The following is a 15,788-nucleotide window of genomic DNA, read 5'->3' as shown; positions in this document are numbered from 1 at the left end:
TACTTCTCAAAGTGTAAAGACATACCGTATCTACACGAACCCTTTGTATCATTTAATGCCAGGACATCTCAGTTTTGATTTAGGCAATTACTGCCATTCAGTAGTTTTAAAAGTCTGGTGTTCATCTGTGGGTGGGTGATTGTGATTGACTACATTTGTTGCCTCTGTCAGTGTGTGAGAATTGTCTTCTCTTTGCCTTTGGTTTGTTTTAACACTTATATTGTGCGCTCTCTCTACAGTTTTGGCAAGCAGCTGGGGGGCAGACGAGGCTGTGAATGCATCACTTTGGAGCCGTCAGAAATGATTGTGGTGAGTAGAGATGCTGCCTCTCTCTGTCTTTGTCTCTCTCCCAAGCACCTCCCCTTTTATCCTCCCACCTCTCCCATCTCTGTCCTTTTTGATATTATTCCTGGTTTTCTCCTCTTTATTTGATGTCTGTGCCACCCTTTCCCCCCCTGTACTCCTGTCTTGCTCATCCTTTTTCTTCCTTTCTTTCATCTCTCTCCCTCTTCCTGTCTGTCTCATCCCATGTCTGTCCCCCCCCTCCCCCCCACCATATCTCTGTATGCGCTGTATCTCTGTCCTCAAAAATCAAATGAGCTTTATTGGCACAATTTTTTGCCAAAACATTTGCCATTAAGTAAATGTAGCAGTACTTAATGTAGCAATGATCAGCCCAGAAACATTGGAAAATATAGAAGGATTCACATAATGGCCCAAACATAGATTATGACATTTGGAAAGTTGGGATTTGAGGACCATAAAATTGCATATTCCCATCATCAGATATTATTGAGTGACTGTGTAGTTTCTGGTTGTATAATGGTTGAGATGCAAACCATACAGTATGACAGCAGCCATACCCCTTTCTCTCTTCCCACATTTCATGTCTACACTGTAAACTATTAAATAAAGGCAAAAAAACTCCAAAACACCAAGTCCTACAGAGAGTGTTGCATTGATGCCTTAATGTTGCCTTGCTAGCGATTGTCTTTAAAGTCTGTTTATGTTTCTACTAGAGTTAGTCAGTCCTAAACTTGTTTTTGAAGTCCAGTTTGAGCTGCAGGAGTTTCTGGAACAGGGGACATAATTTCCTGAAGAGTGAAACCAGGTCACAAGCGTCTCTCTCTGTTTATTTATTTTTTTTTTTAACAGTATAAACGGACCAGGAACTGATACTAATGTCTACAAGCTGCTGAGAATTACTGGTAGCACAGAATGCCTTGATAAGAAGCTCAGATAAAATAATTCTGACCACTTCCAAGAAACAGAATGTTTAGAATGTGGTTGAGGGACAAGTTACAAATGTGGGATTACCTGTATGTTTAATTTTTATTCATTCATTTTTATGAGAGAAAAGGCTTTAAGGTTGAGAACTGCCTTTCCTTGGACTAGTATCTCAGAGGAACCTTTTCCAAAATCAGCTGTTTGAAAGCGGGGTCTCATCCTTCCCTTAATCTAGTGGGAGCTTTTGTGAGTGGGTGCTTAAAGGAACTATTTTCTGTTTTTCAAACCCAGTTTGTTAATCATAGTGGTGTCATGTCCTGTCTATAACTTCCCTCTTCCAGTGTAGTTCCTTCCAAGTACATAGACCACCAGCACAGACTGGACATCTGTATGGTTACTGGTAAAACCTTTCCTTCCTCCTTCCTTGAGAGAATATCTGAAAGTTCTCTTTCAATTTAAGTTTATCATGCCATAATTTGCATATACATTATTACATACATTTACATATATAAATGTAATATGTTTGTCAGCTTCCACAAGGTCGCAGTGCTTACAACGTCTTTGTCCCCCTCTGTCTCCTCCCTGAATGTCCTTCCTGCTCGCCTATCTTCCCGCCCCTGTGTCTCTGTATCTGAGGGACTAGAGGGATCAGAGAGGATAAGACAGGATAAGCAGTAAAGTTTTATACAGACAGTTCTACTGTCGATGAATAGGGAATATAAAACAGATTTGACCTTGTGGCTTCTTGATCATTACCTGTCCATTATCCACGACCTGTAACAGTGAGTGAGTCTTAGATGTTAAAGGAAGTCCCCTGCAAGTTTTTGTACTGAATTTAATTAATTATTTTCTAAGAAACTCTGAGATTTCTGTTGCTATGTCAGGCTTACATAATAGTCATTACTGTAGCCAGGGGAATAATGACAAAACCTTATCACCCTTAGACAGACTGTCACTCTGTTCAGTTAAAACTGAGGAAATATTTGCAAGATTTTCATATAAATTAGTGTCAGTCTTCCCACCCCTTATCTCTTCTTGTTGTAACACAAACTTTTTTGAAACAGTTTTGTTCTGAAAGTATTTATATTTAGCACCTCAGGCAGTTCTTTACTGGGAAAAATCCCCTGAGTTTCAGGAAGTTATGTTTCCTCTCCAGCTGAAAAACAGAAATATAGATTTCTTGCAGCAACTTGAAAACTGAAACTGCATGAATTTACTGTATTCAATTTTTGTTGACATTTGATAATATTGGCATGTTACTACAACTGAAAATGGCTTTCACAGTAAAAAATGTAAATTGTTAATTACATGTGGTTTTATGTGTTGTTGATTTAACACTTTCTCTTTTGAGATGGAATAAACAAATGGAATCTGGCTCGATTAGGGCTATGCTAACTTCTTACATAGTATTTCATACTATTCCAAGTACAACAATAGCTGAAATCAAGTAACAGATTAATTTTCTGAACTTACCTTCTTCAACTTTCTCGCTTACTTTTCTCCAAGCAATCTCTATTTTGTCGAATCTGTATAAATATGAAGTAGTCCCACAGAGCTCTGGTGGCTACAATAAGAACAGTGGGTGCCGTAAACATTTACATTTATTCATTTAGCTGACGCTTTTATCCAAAGCGACTTACAATTGCTATACATCTCAGAGGTCGTGTGCCTCGGGAGCAACTAGGGGTTAAGTGTCTTGCTCAGGGACACAATAGTGAATGTCTCACAGTGGGAATTGAACCCAGGTCTCCCACACCAAAGGCAAGCATCTTATCTGTGCGCCATCACCACCCTAAACACAGTGAAAAGTTAATTTAATAAAAACTCCTCCCGCCGTTAAATGACTCAGTCGTCAGTTCAGAATACAGTCCAACTGCAGGTGTTTATTTGTTCAAAAGCTCCAGCACTACCCCCGCCACCCTCCTCCAGAGCTCCATGTTGCTCAACAGCTGTTTCTCGGCGAGCAGAGGCTCTGTCCCTATCCTCTACACACAACATTCTGGAAAGCCGCCTGCGACTGAGTCTCAGTGCTGATAGGCTATCGCAACATAGCATCCCACAAATGTCACACTCGATGCATACGATTTTTCGTGTGGCCGTGCACTTCTCGTCATGTCCATCGTGTGGATTATGTCATCTTTAAACAGACTAGGCTAGCTGTTTCCCTCTGTTTCCAGTCTTTGAGCTAAGCCAAGTTAGCCAGCTGCTGGCAGTAGATTCATATTTTACTGTACATGAGAGTGGTCTTGATCTTCTTGTGTAACTCTTGGCAAGAAAGCGAATAAGCAGATTTCCCTAAATGTCGAACTTTTCCTTTAATATTATACGCATGAACTATACAATGAAAAACATTGTTTTATAAACTAACTTCATGAGGCTTTGACCGGTCAGAAACATTCAGGGCTGCAGACTCCACCCCAGTAGTCCTAAGGACATTGAACATAATTTTCCTGGAAAATTCCCTCAATGAAAAAGGGTTATAATCACAAGGTGCCCTCTCTGTAAGGCACTTAATGCTAAACTACCCCTGTGGGTCCATTCAGAGGCTATTGCCACAGTAAAAAGGAGTGGTGGTACTGAATCATACTGATTACAGGTATTCTTGTGTTATGCTGTGTGAATGTGAAGTTGGGCATTGCAAGAAAAGAGCCAACAGCCTCAGTTGACTCAGTTGCCTGGGGAACAAAAGATGCACTCAGTTTGAATTAAAAAAAAGACACAATGAGGGAATAAAATTGGTTTGAATTAAACTTGCCTGTAAACCTGTGTGTGTGTGTGTGTGTGTGTGTGTGTGTGTGTGTGTGTGTGTGTGTGTGGTCCTGGGAGAGTAGCGAGAGCTGTTGGTGGTGATGGAGGAAAGAAGTGAGTTCTAGAAAAAGACAAAGTGGATCAGCTGATTAGAGTCTATGGGAGAATGTGCAGTGTTTTCGGTCTGTGTCTATACATAGGGACTTGTCTGTCTCAAGGGTTTGTATTTTCGTCTGAGAACTAGGAAATGAGAGTACATGGAAGCTGTTATTGTTAACATCCAAGCATATCCTTGCCTTGTCCACCTTTTTTATGGTCTGTTTTGCTTCTACCAGCCGCAGCACAGCAGAAGAGGGTGGGTCTTTTGAAGTATCAGACTTATTATTTTTTTTTTAAAGTACAATGAAGCAGGGGCTGCCAACTAATAGAGTCCTACTCCACTTCAGACTTAATTCTACAATGACCCCTCAATAAGGTACATGGACAGGTGTATTGCCAGGTTTTCACATACATAAGTAATTTGCCTTTGTGTTGTGATGCAACACAAATAAAATAATTAGATATACAACATTTTGAATAAGGAATGTGCAAATGTTCATATTATAAAGAAAATGTGCAAATAGGCAGATGGAGATGCACACGTACAAAATTGGGTCAATGACATGAGTGGTGTCTGCAGGATAAACCTATGAGTGCATAATGAACATATAATGTCCATGGGGTAGGATAAGAGACCATGTCCGGGTCCTGGGTCTTGTTGATGAGGCCAGTTGCAACTGTTTAACTAATATGTTAAACCAGGACAAGCTAACATATAATAAAACTCGTCAGCTTGATCTCTTGTCAAACAAAGTACATGGTGTAGTAACATGGTCGAGTAAATATCTCATCTCTGAAATGGGACGATTATTACTGCCTCATCTAAATTTAGACAACTTTGCGCTGTACACAGAGCTGAGCCAAAAACATTATTTTTTTCAATAGCTAAATTAGTCTTAAACACCCTGTAGTTATTACACTGCTTGGCTTGTTTTTCCCAGGAGGTTGTGACAACACATCTCTGTCAAGGACTAATGGGAGGTGTTTAATTTTTGGACGGAAAGGTAGATGGAAGAAAACATCTTTTAGAAATAACGTTGTCTTACACAGGCTATAACACATTCTAGCTTTTGTTTCAGATATATACTTTGACATATGTGAGCATTTGATTGATTATTGAATTATTATTTTAGGATTTTTTAATGCCTGACCAAAACATAGCTGCTTCTTCAATACATTTTGTGACCGTGGACAGAACGTTTTCAACAGATTCTAGCTTCAAAAGCAGGTTGGATGTCACATGGTCCTCTTCATGTTCTTCTTTTTTCAGTGATATCACTCCTGATATTAATCTGATTAAGTGCCGCTTGTGTCTATATGATCTATTGGTGCAAGCGGATTATCCCTGCATATCAATCTGCAACATGTCTAGATAAAGTAAAAATCCCACTTTTATCAGATATTTATTGCAGTTGCAATTCAACCAACACCCAGTGAATGAAAGCTTTTATATTTGCTTTCAGATGAGACTTTCCTGGGAAAATCCTTCAGATGCACAGTAGATAAATACGTGTTAGGTTTCTGGCAGCTGCTTGTTTGAAATAAATATGATAAAACCTGGGTAGTGAGCTTGAATGGTAATAGACAGAAAGAACAGTGGCACATCTTTTCCCAAATCCAAAAAGTCACGTAGCACTGGTTGAGTGATGAATGATTTTGGGAAAGCACCTCAGCAGTGAGTGCTTATCATCAATGATTCCTTCAAAAATAAAAATTGGAGGAATTCTTGAATAACCACTATGAGGACTAAAAATGACAAACACAAATAAAAGTGAACAGGCCGGCACACACAAACTTCCAGATAAATGCATAAACACACAAGAGCAGAGGGACTGTGGTCTAGTCACATTGCATTGCAGCCAATCAGCTAATTAGGGCCATGGGAATAGTAGAGGGAGTGTAATTTGTGGCAGTGTCATGACTCTGGTTAGAGGATAGACAGGAGTGACATTCACAGACTGACAGGGTGGGGTTGTTTTTGAGTGGGTGTGGGGGAGGGGGTTGTTTGTGGTGGGAATTGAGGGGAAGGAAAGAAGGAAGTAGTGGGAAGAGAGGAGCAAGAAATGAATGGAGAAAAGGAAAGTTGGCAAAAGGGCGTGATGCACTCTGGCAGGCAAACCATCAGATAGACAGAGAGAGGACTATAAACTGACAGATGAGTAGATGGGTCGTTAGTCACACACACACATTTAAATGGAGGAAACAGGAAATATGATCACATTATAGCCATGACCACCAGTACATAAAGGCAAGAGCAAGAGTTCTCAATGGTAGTCACAGGATAGATCGGGGTTATACTCAGTCAAGCAGCCACAGAAGCACATATGCAGTGAGACAAAAAGATGGCTATATGGTCACAGGATAGACTTGAAAGCCTGGTACATTTCTAACCTTCCCCTGCAGAAATTCATGTGTATAACCTTCAGGCTGTCAGTCTCATGAGGCTCGTTAAAACAAGGACATTGTTTTGCTGTAAGAAGGGACTCATTGATACCAATTCTGGCTACTTTTACAACTATTATTTGGAATTTTATAGCTGAACTATCCCTCATGCAGTTGTTTCAGAGTCCATTACAGCTAAACTACCCACAATACAGTAGTTATTCTGTATATTACAGCAGAACTCCCTCAGGTATTTTTTTGTCCAATTTCACCCCGCAGCGGCTATGGAGTCCCATTTTAACTGTGACAGAAAATCTTTGGGTCCACATTCTCGCTTAGTTTTTTTATTTTAAAGCTGTTGTCTTATCGATGTGCTAGATTGCCTTCAATCAAACAGCTCTGTGAAGTTTGAGAAATATAATACTAGTATTTTCATGGTTTTTAGGTATAATGGGTGTTGTAGTGTCCTATCAGCTCATGGTCTTCTGCTGTCCTCACATTTGCTATGACAAAACCTTCCTCTTCCATAATAAGCACATTACCACATTGTAAGTGAATTTTTTTTTTTTTAATCTTTTATAACTTATAACTGTATAAATGTTGTTATACTTTGTGTGCCAACAAATTCTTTCTCAAACTGTACAATGTTTGTTCAACAGTGTTATAAAAGTGCAATGGTTAATCGGTGCAGTACTCTTTTAACATTTTGATATATAACAAGGATTAAAGTTGGAATATCTAGTTGGCTTGTGTAGTTAGATGCTAGATAGAGCAGAAATACTAAATATCAATTATAAAACATTCAGCTGTAAGAAAATGTCATTTTTGAAAAAGTTAACGCAAGGTAAGAAAATTAAACAAGTGGCTTGTAAAAGCAAAGTCTGTCCTGTCAAGGCAGGGTAACTTTTTTTATTTATTTATTTTTGATACATATGTTCATTACTGGCATAATAAGGCTATTGACATACTTAACATTATGCAATTGAGAAAGAAAACAAATTCCTCCTGCAACAACAGACGCAAAAAGCCTGCGGGGAACGCATTGTTTGGCCGGAATCTGTGTGCTGTGCAGTGTTTTTTTTTTTTTTTTTTTTCTGACTGGCGAGGATATTTGTGTATTTACGGTTTCCTGGAGGAAACTAGGGGCTCAGTGTATGCTCTGTGCGCGTGTCAGACAGCGAGAGAGAGAGAACGAGCAAGCATGTGAGAGAGTCTGTCAGTATGCAATGTGTTGAGCAGCTGAACTTTACCTTGAACTCTCCTGCTCTCAGAGGACAACACTGGCCAAATCTGAGCGACAACCGTTCTTTTTTTGGGGGGGGGGTCCTCATTGTCGATGCGTTTGTTTTGGTTCTTTTCTTTCTTTTGATCTGGATGCTTGCCCCAAAGGAAGTAATGTTGCGGGATCCCTCAGGATTTTGGACATTTTTAAAAATTTGGACGCAACACTTCTATTCATCTTTTGTATAGAAGTATTTCCCTGTTGTTGTTTTTTTTCTCCCCTCTCGTTGGTATTTCCTGCTTTTATGTTTTGTTCTAATCCCGTCCTTCAGGCCAGATGAGTGTGCTCCGCTGGCACCGACTCTCTGCGCTCTGGAAGAACTGGATGTTCAACCAGGAGCCAGCAGAAGAGCAGGACCAGATCCCAGAAGCTCCAGGGCATGAAGCAGAGCCACAGAAAAAGGAAGGGAACACGTTCAAGGATCACAACTTAGACTTTCAGAATCTAAAGGAACTTAAGGCCCAAATCTTTGATTATAAGATCCAGAAATCAGAAATTGAGATCCAGAACTTGGAATTTACAAATTCGAACTCTGAGCTGTGCTCTCAGGTCTCATACAGTGAGGATCAGTCTTCCAGGTGTCCCCACACACCTGAAGGTTCCCGTAGAAGCTGCTGTTCTGAGGAAGGTGTTCACTCTGTATTGCAGGTGGATAACGGCAGCGAGGGGGACGACAGTTTCCTGCAGAGAGAGGGATCCCAACGGAGGTCTAGGCGCCGCTTCAGGAGGGTCAACCCCAGGGGAGAGCGGGAAGTCATCACAGACGGCCAAGAACCCGCGGGCTACAACACGGTAGGGGTAACGCCATCACTAGCAGCAGAAGATAATGCAAACCCTCTTATTGTGAGAGGTGGTGTTGTTTGACTGCACAATGTTGTTTTTGCACTGCCTGTTTACTTTTAGATTCATATAAAACAGGAAGCAACTTTTATTCTATGAGCTTATCCAAACACAGTAACATTTTATGCCCCTTAACATTTGATTTTACTGAACATACATAGCTGGTTAGGTTTTATATTTTTCAGTAATAAAAATGTTAAAACCAATGTTCTTGGTAGACTTTAAAGATCTCATTTTCTGAAACCTGCTCACATCCGGTCTTAGCAGGAGCAGACGTAAATCATACTTACTACTAGTGCATGGGCTACATGTGATCTGTTCAGTCTCATTAAAGTTTTGCATTTGCTGTTAGATTAAATACATGATTAAGAAGATGAAGTACTTGTTGGCAAAATAAAGGTGGAACCGGGTGGAAAAGCTTTGTGACAGATTATATTTATTGCCCAGTGGAACTGAATGTTCTTGTCAATGTCTTTGAGTGCCCAGAGAGAAGGCAAATGACAAAACATTGTGTCACCTACATATCTGATACAATAAAAAAGGGGATTTTGTAGGTAGAATCAAAGTAAGTAAGTCTCATTTTATTCTGCTTGATATTCTGTCAGGAGTTTTGCCTGAGTAAGAAAAGTACTTAAACTGTGTGTGTGTTCTTTGTATGAGGTTGAGTTTCCCTCCCTCTGATAGGATCACTGGGGCCAACAGTGTGTCAGTTACAGTTTTGACTAATCACCAGAAGCCACGCTTGGACACACACACACGCGCACACACACACACACACACACACCCCTTCCGCTCACATACACACTTTTCCCATCAAATGCCAAGCTCCCTGGGAGTGTTAACAAAGGGGCTTAAATGAGAGATTAAAGTGTCCTCTACTGACCCTACGTGCCTCTGTAGTCCCTCGGTGATTGTTCCACTTTTTAAAATTATATTTCTAGCCCTCAGTTTCGCCACAACCCGCCACATTCCTTTTTTGTGACTGCATTCATTTTGAAAAGGCTAACCACTCTGGTGTGATAGCATAGCACAAAAACAAGTGGTACAGTGCAAATGTCCTGGAAATTCAGGGAATTACGTTAGATTGTAGAGCAGGGTGAGCTAGAGACACATTTGGCAAAAAAGAAAACATCTCTAATGTAAGAAATCACTGTGCTATGACATGCATTATACTCTGGTGATTAAGTGAATGAATGGGGCCCTTGACATGCTCACTTTTCTTTTATTAAATGAGAATATATAGATTAGATTATGATGAGCTAGACTTTACCTATTTTACTCTCATCACACATGCGTACTGTCCCTTTCTGACTTCATCTTGTTTCTTTCTCTCCTCTATGTTTCTGTGGATGTCTTCTGTCTTCAGGATTATGTCAGTAACCAGGTAGGAGGGAATACAAAGTGAATCTTTCCTAACATTTAGATCTATCTCTGCTCCAACCTCTTGCAGTATTTTCACATCAATCAGGGTTTTTTTTTCTGTTGATGTGTCTGCCGTGTGTGTGTGTGTGTGTGTGTGTGTGTGTGTGTGTGTTGTGTGTGCATGAATGTGTATGTGAGTCACCCCTGGTACAGGCACCTGTTATTTAGAAACAGGCAGTGTTGGGAAAAGCGGGTAATTCTGAGGCTGCCACACACGTGCACATGACACTGTGGGTGGCAGATAGGAAGAGGGCTAACTGTGGAATAAACAGATGCATGCTGGGAACAACAACAACAACTGACTGGTTAACAAATGGAGGAAAAGGCATTCAATTTTGACATTAAAACCTGACAGGACAGAGACAGGTTTGAGATGACAGTCGACGGCACAGTTTTTAGGTTTCAGATTCAGGTCAGAACATTACTGGCACATGGAATTTGATTGAATTGAGTTTCATGACACCAGGACCGCTATGTCTCGGACCATCTAGTGTGCTGTTGGTGGTTCAGTGATACATAGTGCCAACAGTACCCCCCACATTGCCATTAAATAACTTCAGGTTTATAGGGTTTATAGTTCCGATTTTTTTAATCACATATAGAAGTACAATCTGTGACATGCTGCATTGGTCCAGGATGGCACAATAGAAATTATTTTAAAAATTTAGTACGAGTATGTGTAAAAAAAAAAAAAAAATAAATAAAAATTTATTAATTTGTAAAGAGTTAAGAAATAATAATAAACAACAACAAGAATATATAATGACCTAGCAATGTACTGAGAAAATGGACCCAAAAACCCCCATCAATATTGTAACACATAATTCTGGTTTTGCAACCTGCTACATGCCGGACCTTTCTTCTCTAAATTCTCTAAAGTCGCGCAACAATGAAATAACCTTGTAGTAAAATGTGGAACTTTTACATCTGACTAAATGTCTGAATGTTAGTATGTCTCTGCAAAAATCACAAAGACATTTTCTGAAACCCGTCTCTGAATCAGAGTTCAGTTTGTGCAGACTTTTGAATTTCAAGTTCGTTCTTCTGTGTGGGGAGGAAGGTACGTTTGTTCTCTGAAATACTCTCTGAAGAAGTGATTGATTTATTAATTGATTGAGCTGCAATTAATAAAACAGGGTAAATAACTGGGTCAAGCAGCAAAATACATTTAAAAAGTATAAAAACCATTGTTTTTGTAGAAGAAACCATTGTTTTTGTAGAAGACACTGAGTTTGATTCTTCTTGACTTTTGTCAGTGTATCTTAGGGGGTTGCTCATTTGTGATGATAACGTGGTAATGAGTACATGGTACACACACACACTCACACACTCAAAGAGAACTGTTTACATGATTATCTTCATGCCAGTACCATGATGTTTTAGATGGAATTTTTATTAATGAATGAAATAGAAAAATACATTGGGTTATGCAGTAGATTTCAGTAATGGTTTTAGATGAGATGTGCTGTCATTTAAGATGACCAGTGCAGTGCCCGTTCACAGGGGCCGACGTGACGCCTCCCTGCGCTTTTTAGATTGTTTAAAATGTGCGTCTCACATTGGTTTCACCTACAGCACAGAAACAACACGACTATGGTGGACATACTGCTAGTTATTCAGCGCTTCCTTGGAACTTCATAAAACACTTACAACTCAGTTGCAACACATTCGTTTAACGTATATAAAACCTGCGTGATGACTAACAACTCACTACCACATTGGAGCATATAAGCCCCACCCCCACGAGCGTACAGAGCAAAGCAGCTCACGTTGCACTGTAGTTTATTTAAAGTTTATTAATTCTGGATGTGTCGCGGGTCCAAATTGCACCAAATGCGACTCCTTTGGCTCTGCAGCAACACACAAGTATGAGGTTGATTGGATGACCGGTTCTCTACATAATCAAAATACAAACACACACAATCCTGCCTTTATTAGAGAGATACATTGGCCTCGTAAGTGCAGGTATCAGGCCAATGCTTCTCAATAATTATCTCAAAATGCCAGATATCGGCCCAATAATCGGTCGATCTCCTCTACTGGATACATTTTTCTCAATTTAGAGGCAGAGAAAGACAAACTGCTGATTAGATCAAGTTTTATTTAATTATTTTATTTTACTTTTTATTCTTCCGTGATGACTGTGGTTGTGATTGATTCCTATTGATCCAGAAACCTGATTCCTCTTCCAGTGGGCCGAGAGACAGAAGATCCTGTGCATTCTCTCACTACCGTACAGACCACTGGGATTCACTAATGGCTGACTCATAACACACGCACACACAGCACACACACAGCGCGCACACAGCACACACACAGCACACACAGCACACACAGCACGCACACACACATGCAGACAGAAAAAGTCACTTCATTAAGACATCAGATGCCTCACTGGGTTACTGTCTTTCTCTCACTGCACAAGCCTAGATAGATGAACACATCACCTCATTTGTCTTGCAGGGGAAACCTGCTCTAAGGTCTTTTTACAGCCAGGGTGCTCCATGGCACCCCAGGATCATTAATTTAACATGATGCAAGTTCAGCCATCTGCACACAATAGTTCAGTATGCAGAACACTAGAAAAAAATCAGCAAAGAGTGATGTTAAGAATAATAAGAAGCCTTTTGTGTTATACTGTAAGTAGCTAGATTTGTTTTGAACATGCTTGTGGAAACGCTCGGAGCATGAAGCAGCATCCTCTCTGCTGTTTTGAAGCAACAGTGTGTCACTACACACCGGAAACATGTCTCTTGCAACGTCTGTGGTTAGCTAGCATCCTGTCTTACAAGGCAAAACGTCTCACGTCTGCTTCTTTTTCCCCCCTCCAAACACTTGGACTGTACTGTTTTTCCTCTCTGGCTAACCTGGGACACATGTGAGTAAAGTGTGCCCACCTGCATTAATAATGTAAAGTATCAGCCGCCAATGAACATGTAATGACATTCCTTTAGGCAGAGGGGGAGGTGAAAGCTACTCCAGGCAAGATTTTTAAAATTACACTCTCCCTTTACTGTAGATATGTCCTACTTGCCCACATTGGGTAGATAATCTCTCAAACAGGAAGCAACAAATCACATCTTCACACTAAACTTTCTAAACCGCAGGGAGCAAGTGTCCCACAGAAAGTTGGGCTCAACCATCAATGGTTAAATAAGCCTCTGGACAGTAGTTCACTAGAAGAAGAGTATAAATTTAGCCCAAGATTGACAACACTTAACTTGTTTAAACATTTACCTGTCCTTGCTCTGTAATAATCAATAATACAGTTAAGTAAGTTTAAACATATATACAGCATGTCACCAAAGGAAACTGATGCTTTCACACAAAGTAACATAACACTGTAAAATAGTGGTTACAGTGGTAGGTTTGTACTAATTTTCTAAACCTGGTGTCACACTTTATTAATAGGTGCAACACGACTAAAGAAAACAGCTGAAGCCCCTCTATCAACAAGCTCCCTGAAGTCCTCAGGACGCTAAATGCTCATTAGCGCCTTATTTTTATCTGGATCTGTCATCTGTGTGTTAGGCCCCAGCCACACTACCTTTTGCTACATTTGCACCTCCCGTTGCACTACAACGATGAAAACGAAGACCTAAAACGGAGAAGTTTGGAAACGCTGCCGACCCCGTTTTGCGTTTCAAAACTCCGGAGGGTGTTTTTAGTGAAGACGTGCCAAAACGGAGGACTTTAGAAACGATGACGCAGCCGCTCACGCTGGGCTCTCTGATTGGGTCTTGCATAGCAAAAACACAATGATTGGTTTTTGACACCATATTTTTATTAACATATTCTGTACCGTGCAAATAACACTCTTCTGCCTACACTTATACTGTGCATGTCGCCGTTTACTTTGCAACAACTCCCAGTCTGTTTTCTGACGCCACACTCCCGTGTTACATTCAGTAACAGTCCCAGCTCGTTATTGATCCATGCAACAAAAAAAATGGTCTGATGCTTAGTCTGTATTTATTTATTCTTTCGCCAAATCTTCTGTAACTACGGAATAGACCATCTGCTTCATGTTTACACTGGCATGTGCATGCCAAGTGCACCTGAAAGGTACATAGCTGTGCGTTTTCAGTCGTTTTAATTTAGACGGAGATCAACTCCGAAACGCTGGTGTTGACGGAGATCGTATTCGTTTTAATTCTCCGTTTGTAAACAAAAACGGAGTAGTGTTGATGGGGCCTAAGAGGCATCGTCTATAAACTGGGTAAAAGCATGTCACTTAAAAGCCCCAGAACAGTTACTGAATGGCCTGGTCATTGAGGTTATTTTGTCATCTACTGTTTCCAAGATCAAACATGAACTCACAATCTCAAGAATGTAGCTGCTTTTGGTTGAATTGGTATTTTTCATTCTTGTAGTGTAAATATAAAAGCACACTAACACCAGCTTATTTTTAGGGTACCATTAGCAACGACTTTACCTTGATGACACTATCTTTGGTGGTATCATATGAGTTCAATTTGATGCATTTGTGCTCATGCAGTGACTCAAGTTACTCTAACGTCACTGCTTACTATCGGGTTAAATCTAACATTGCCTTCGTCATACAGTGGGCAAGTCATAGAAACGTGCTTTGTCATAACCATGTCAACCTGGTGTGACGAGTAATGCAAAAATGACTGCATCATCTTTCAATCTCCCCTCATGTTTGAAGGTCATCTGGATGCGGTGATGGAAAAATCCACCTAAATGCACTATACCTCACTTGGCCTGGGGGGTTTGTCTCTATCGGCCACTTTGGCAAGTAGAACTGGTTGTTCTGAGGCTCCTTGTTTTAAAAGGGCTGGTTAAACAGTGAATGTCTCTGGGAAATCTATGTCGCACCAGCCACTGTGGTGGTGTGTTGAAAAAGTCAATTTCCTATGCTGATTGTGTTGGAATGAGCTCACTGGTGTCGGTCAGTTTTATAGAGTTTTGCTTGGCATCATGTAATGATGAAGCTTTTAACATTCCCGTAATATCCCTGGCTTCAATTTCATTTGTGTGTGTGTGTGTGTGTGTGTGCGGGTGTGTCTGGCTTTTCAGGACTTTTTTTAGTACTTGTAGCTGTGTGTTTAAATGTGGATGCATACAGTATGCAGGTTTTATGTACGTCGGTCTTGCTGTTCACCTTTCCTGTACTTCTGCAGAGCTTAAACATTCTGGGCTGCTTATGTTATAAAGCACCTTGCTGCTTTAATGCATTCAGACTGTCCCTGAGCTCATCTGGTCTCATTCTATCAGAATACAGGTGGGGCCAGCTAAACCCCAAGGACCTCTAGCCAGTTTTGCCACTGTTAGACCAAGCAGGGCCCTGGGGAGGGATGGGGAGACAGGAAATAGTGGGGGAAAATAAAAAAACAACAACAAAATTGAAAACTGTAAGTAGGGCTGATTTATATTAGCTATAAGTATTACCTGAATTGTTCTACTGGATATTTGACCACAATAATGATAGTTTCTAGTTGTAGTGATGAAAATATGTCATGCAAATTATATAAATGTTTTATTGTATCCGATGTCTAATCCAGTATCAACTGGTTTGTAACACACAAAATTTCATCTCATCGGGCATTGTCAACAAGTTTGGATGGAAACTTGACTAATGATCCTCTTATTCTGCTTCAACTAGTAAAACGTTAAACTTGAAACCAATCTTAAAAGACTAACAAAGAAAACCCAGTGGTATTCATATTCCTTTTTCCTGTTTTTCCTTTCACTCTCCGATGTCGAGGGAAGCACAGATGCCATGAGAACAACCTTTAAAAAAATCAAAGTGAAGAGGAAGGAGGGC

At 40.3% G+C, this 15,788-nt stretch overlaps 1 protein-coding gene across 11 annotated transcripts in view; it reads left to right on the top strand.

Moving 5' to 3' along the window:
- Nucleotides 1-15,788, top strand: part of rapgef6 (Rap guanine nucleotide exchange factor (GEF) 6) — a 159,728-nt gene that overhangs the window by 60,088 nt on the left and 83,852 nt on the right. For 3 of the 11 annotated variants that reach the window (XM_038707571.1, XM_038707576.1, XM_038707577.1), the window contains 3 exons: nucleotides 240-309; nucleotides 8,387-8,530; nucleotides 9,945-9,962. In XM_038707571.1, the coding sequence (XP_038563499.1) occupies nucleotides 240-309; nucleotides 8,387-8,530; nucleotides 9,945-9,962 (232 nt within the window). Of the gene's footprint in view, nucleotides 1-239; nucleotides 310-7,631; nucleotides 8,531-9,944; nucleotides 9,963-15,788 lie in introns of those variants that run through there. The other 8 variants (XM_038707573.1, XM_038707568.1, XM_038707567.1 and 5 more) reach the window with 4 other exon arrangements.

This window comes from Micropterus salmoides, unplaced genomic scaffold (assembly GCF_014851395.1).
Source record: "Micropterus salmoides isolate LMB-PRFRI ecotype aquatic unplaced genomic scaffold, ASM1485139v1 Ms_hic_scaffold_9, whole genome shotgun sequence".
NCBI lineage: Eukaryota > Metazoa > Chordata > Actinopteri > Centrarchiformes > Centrarchidae > Micropterus > Micropterus salmoides.
The sequence above is the reverse complement of the archived record's forward strand: the minus strand, read 5'-3'. Positions and strand labels throughout refer to the sequence as shown.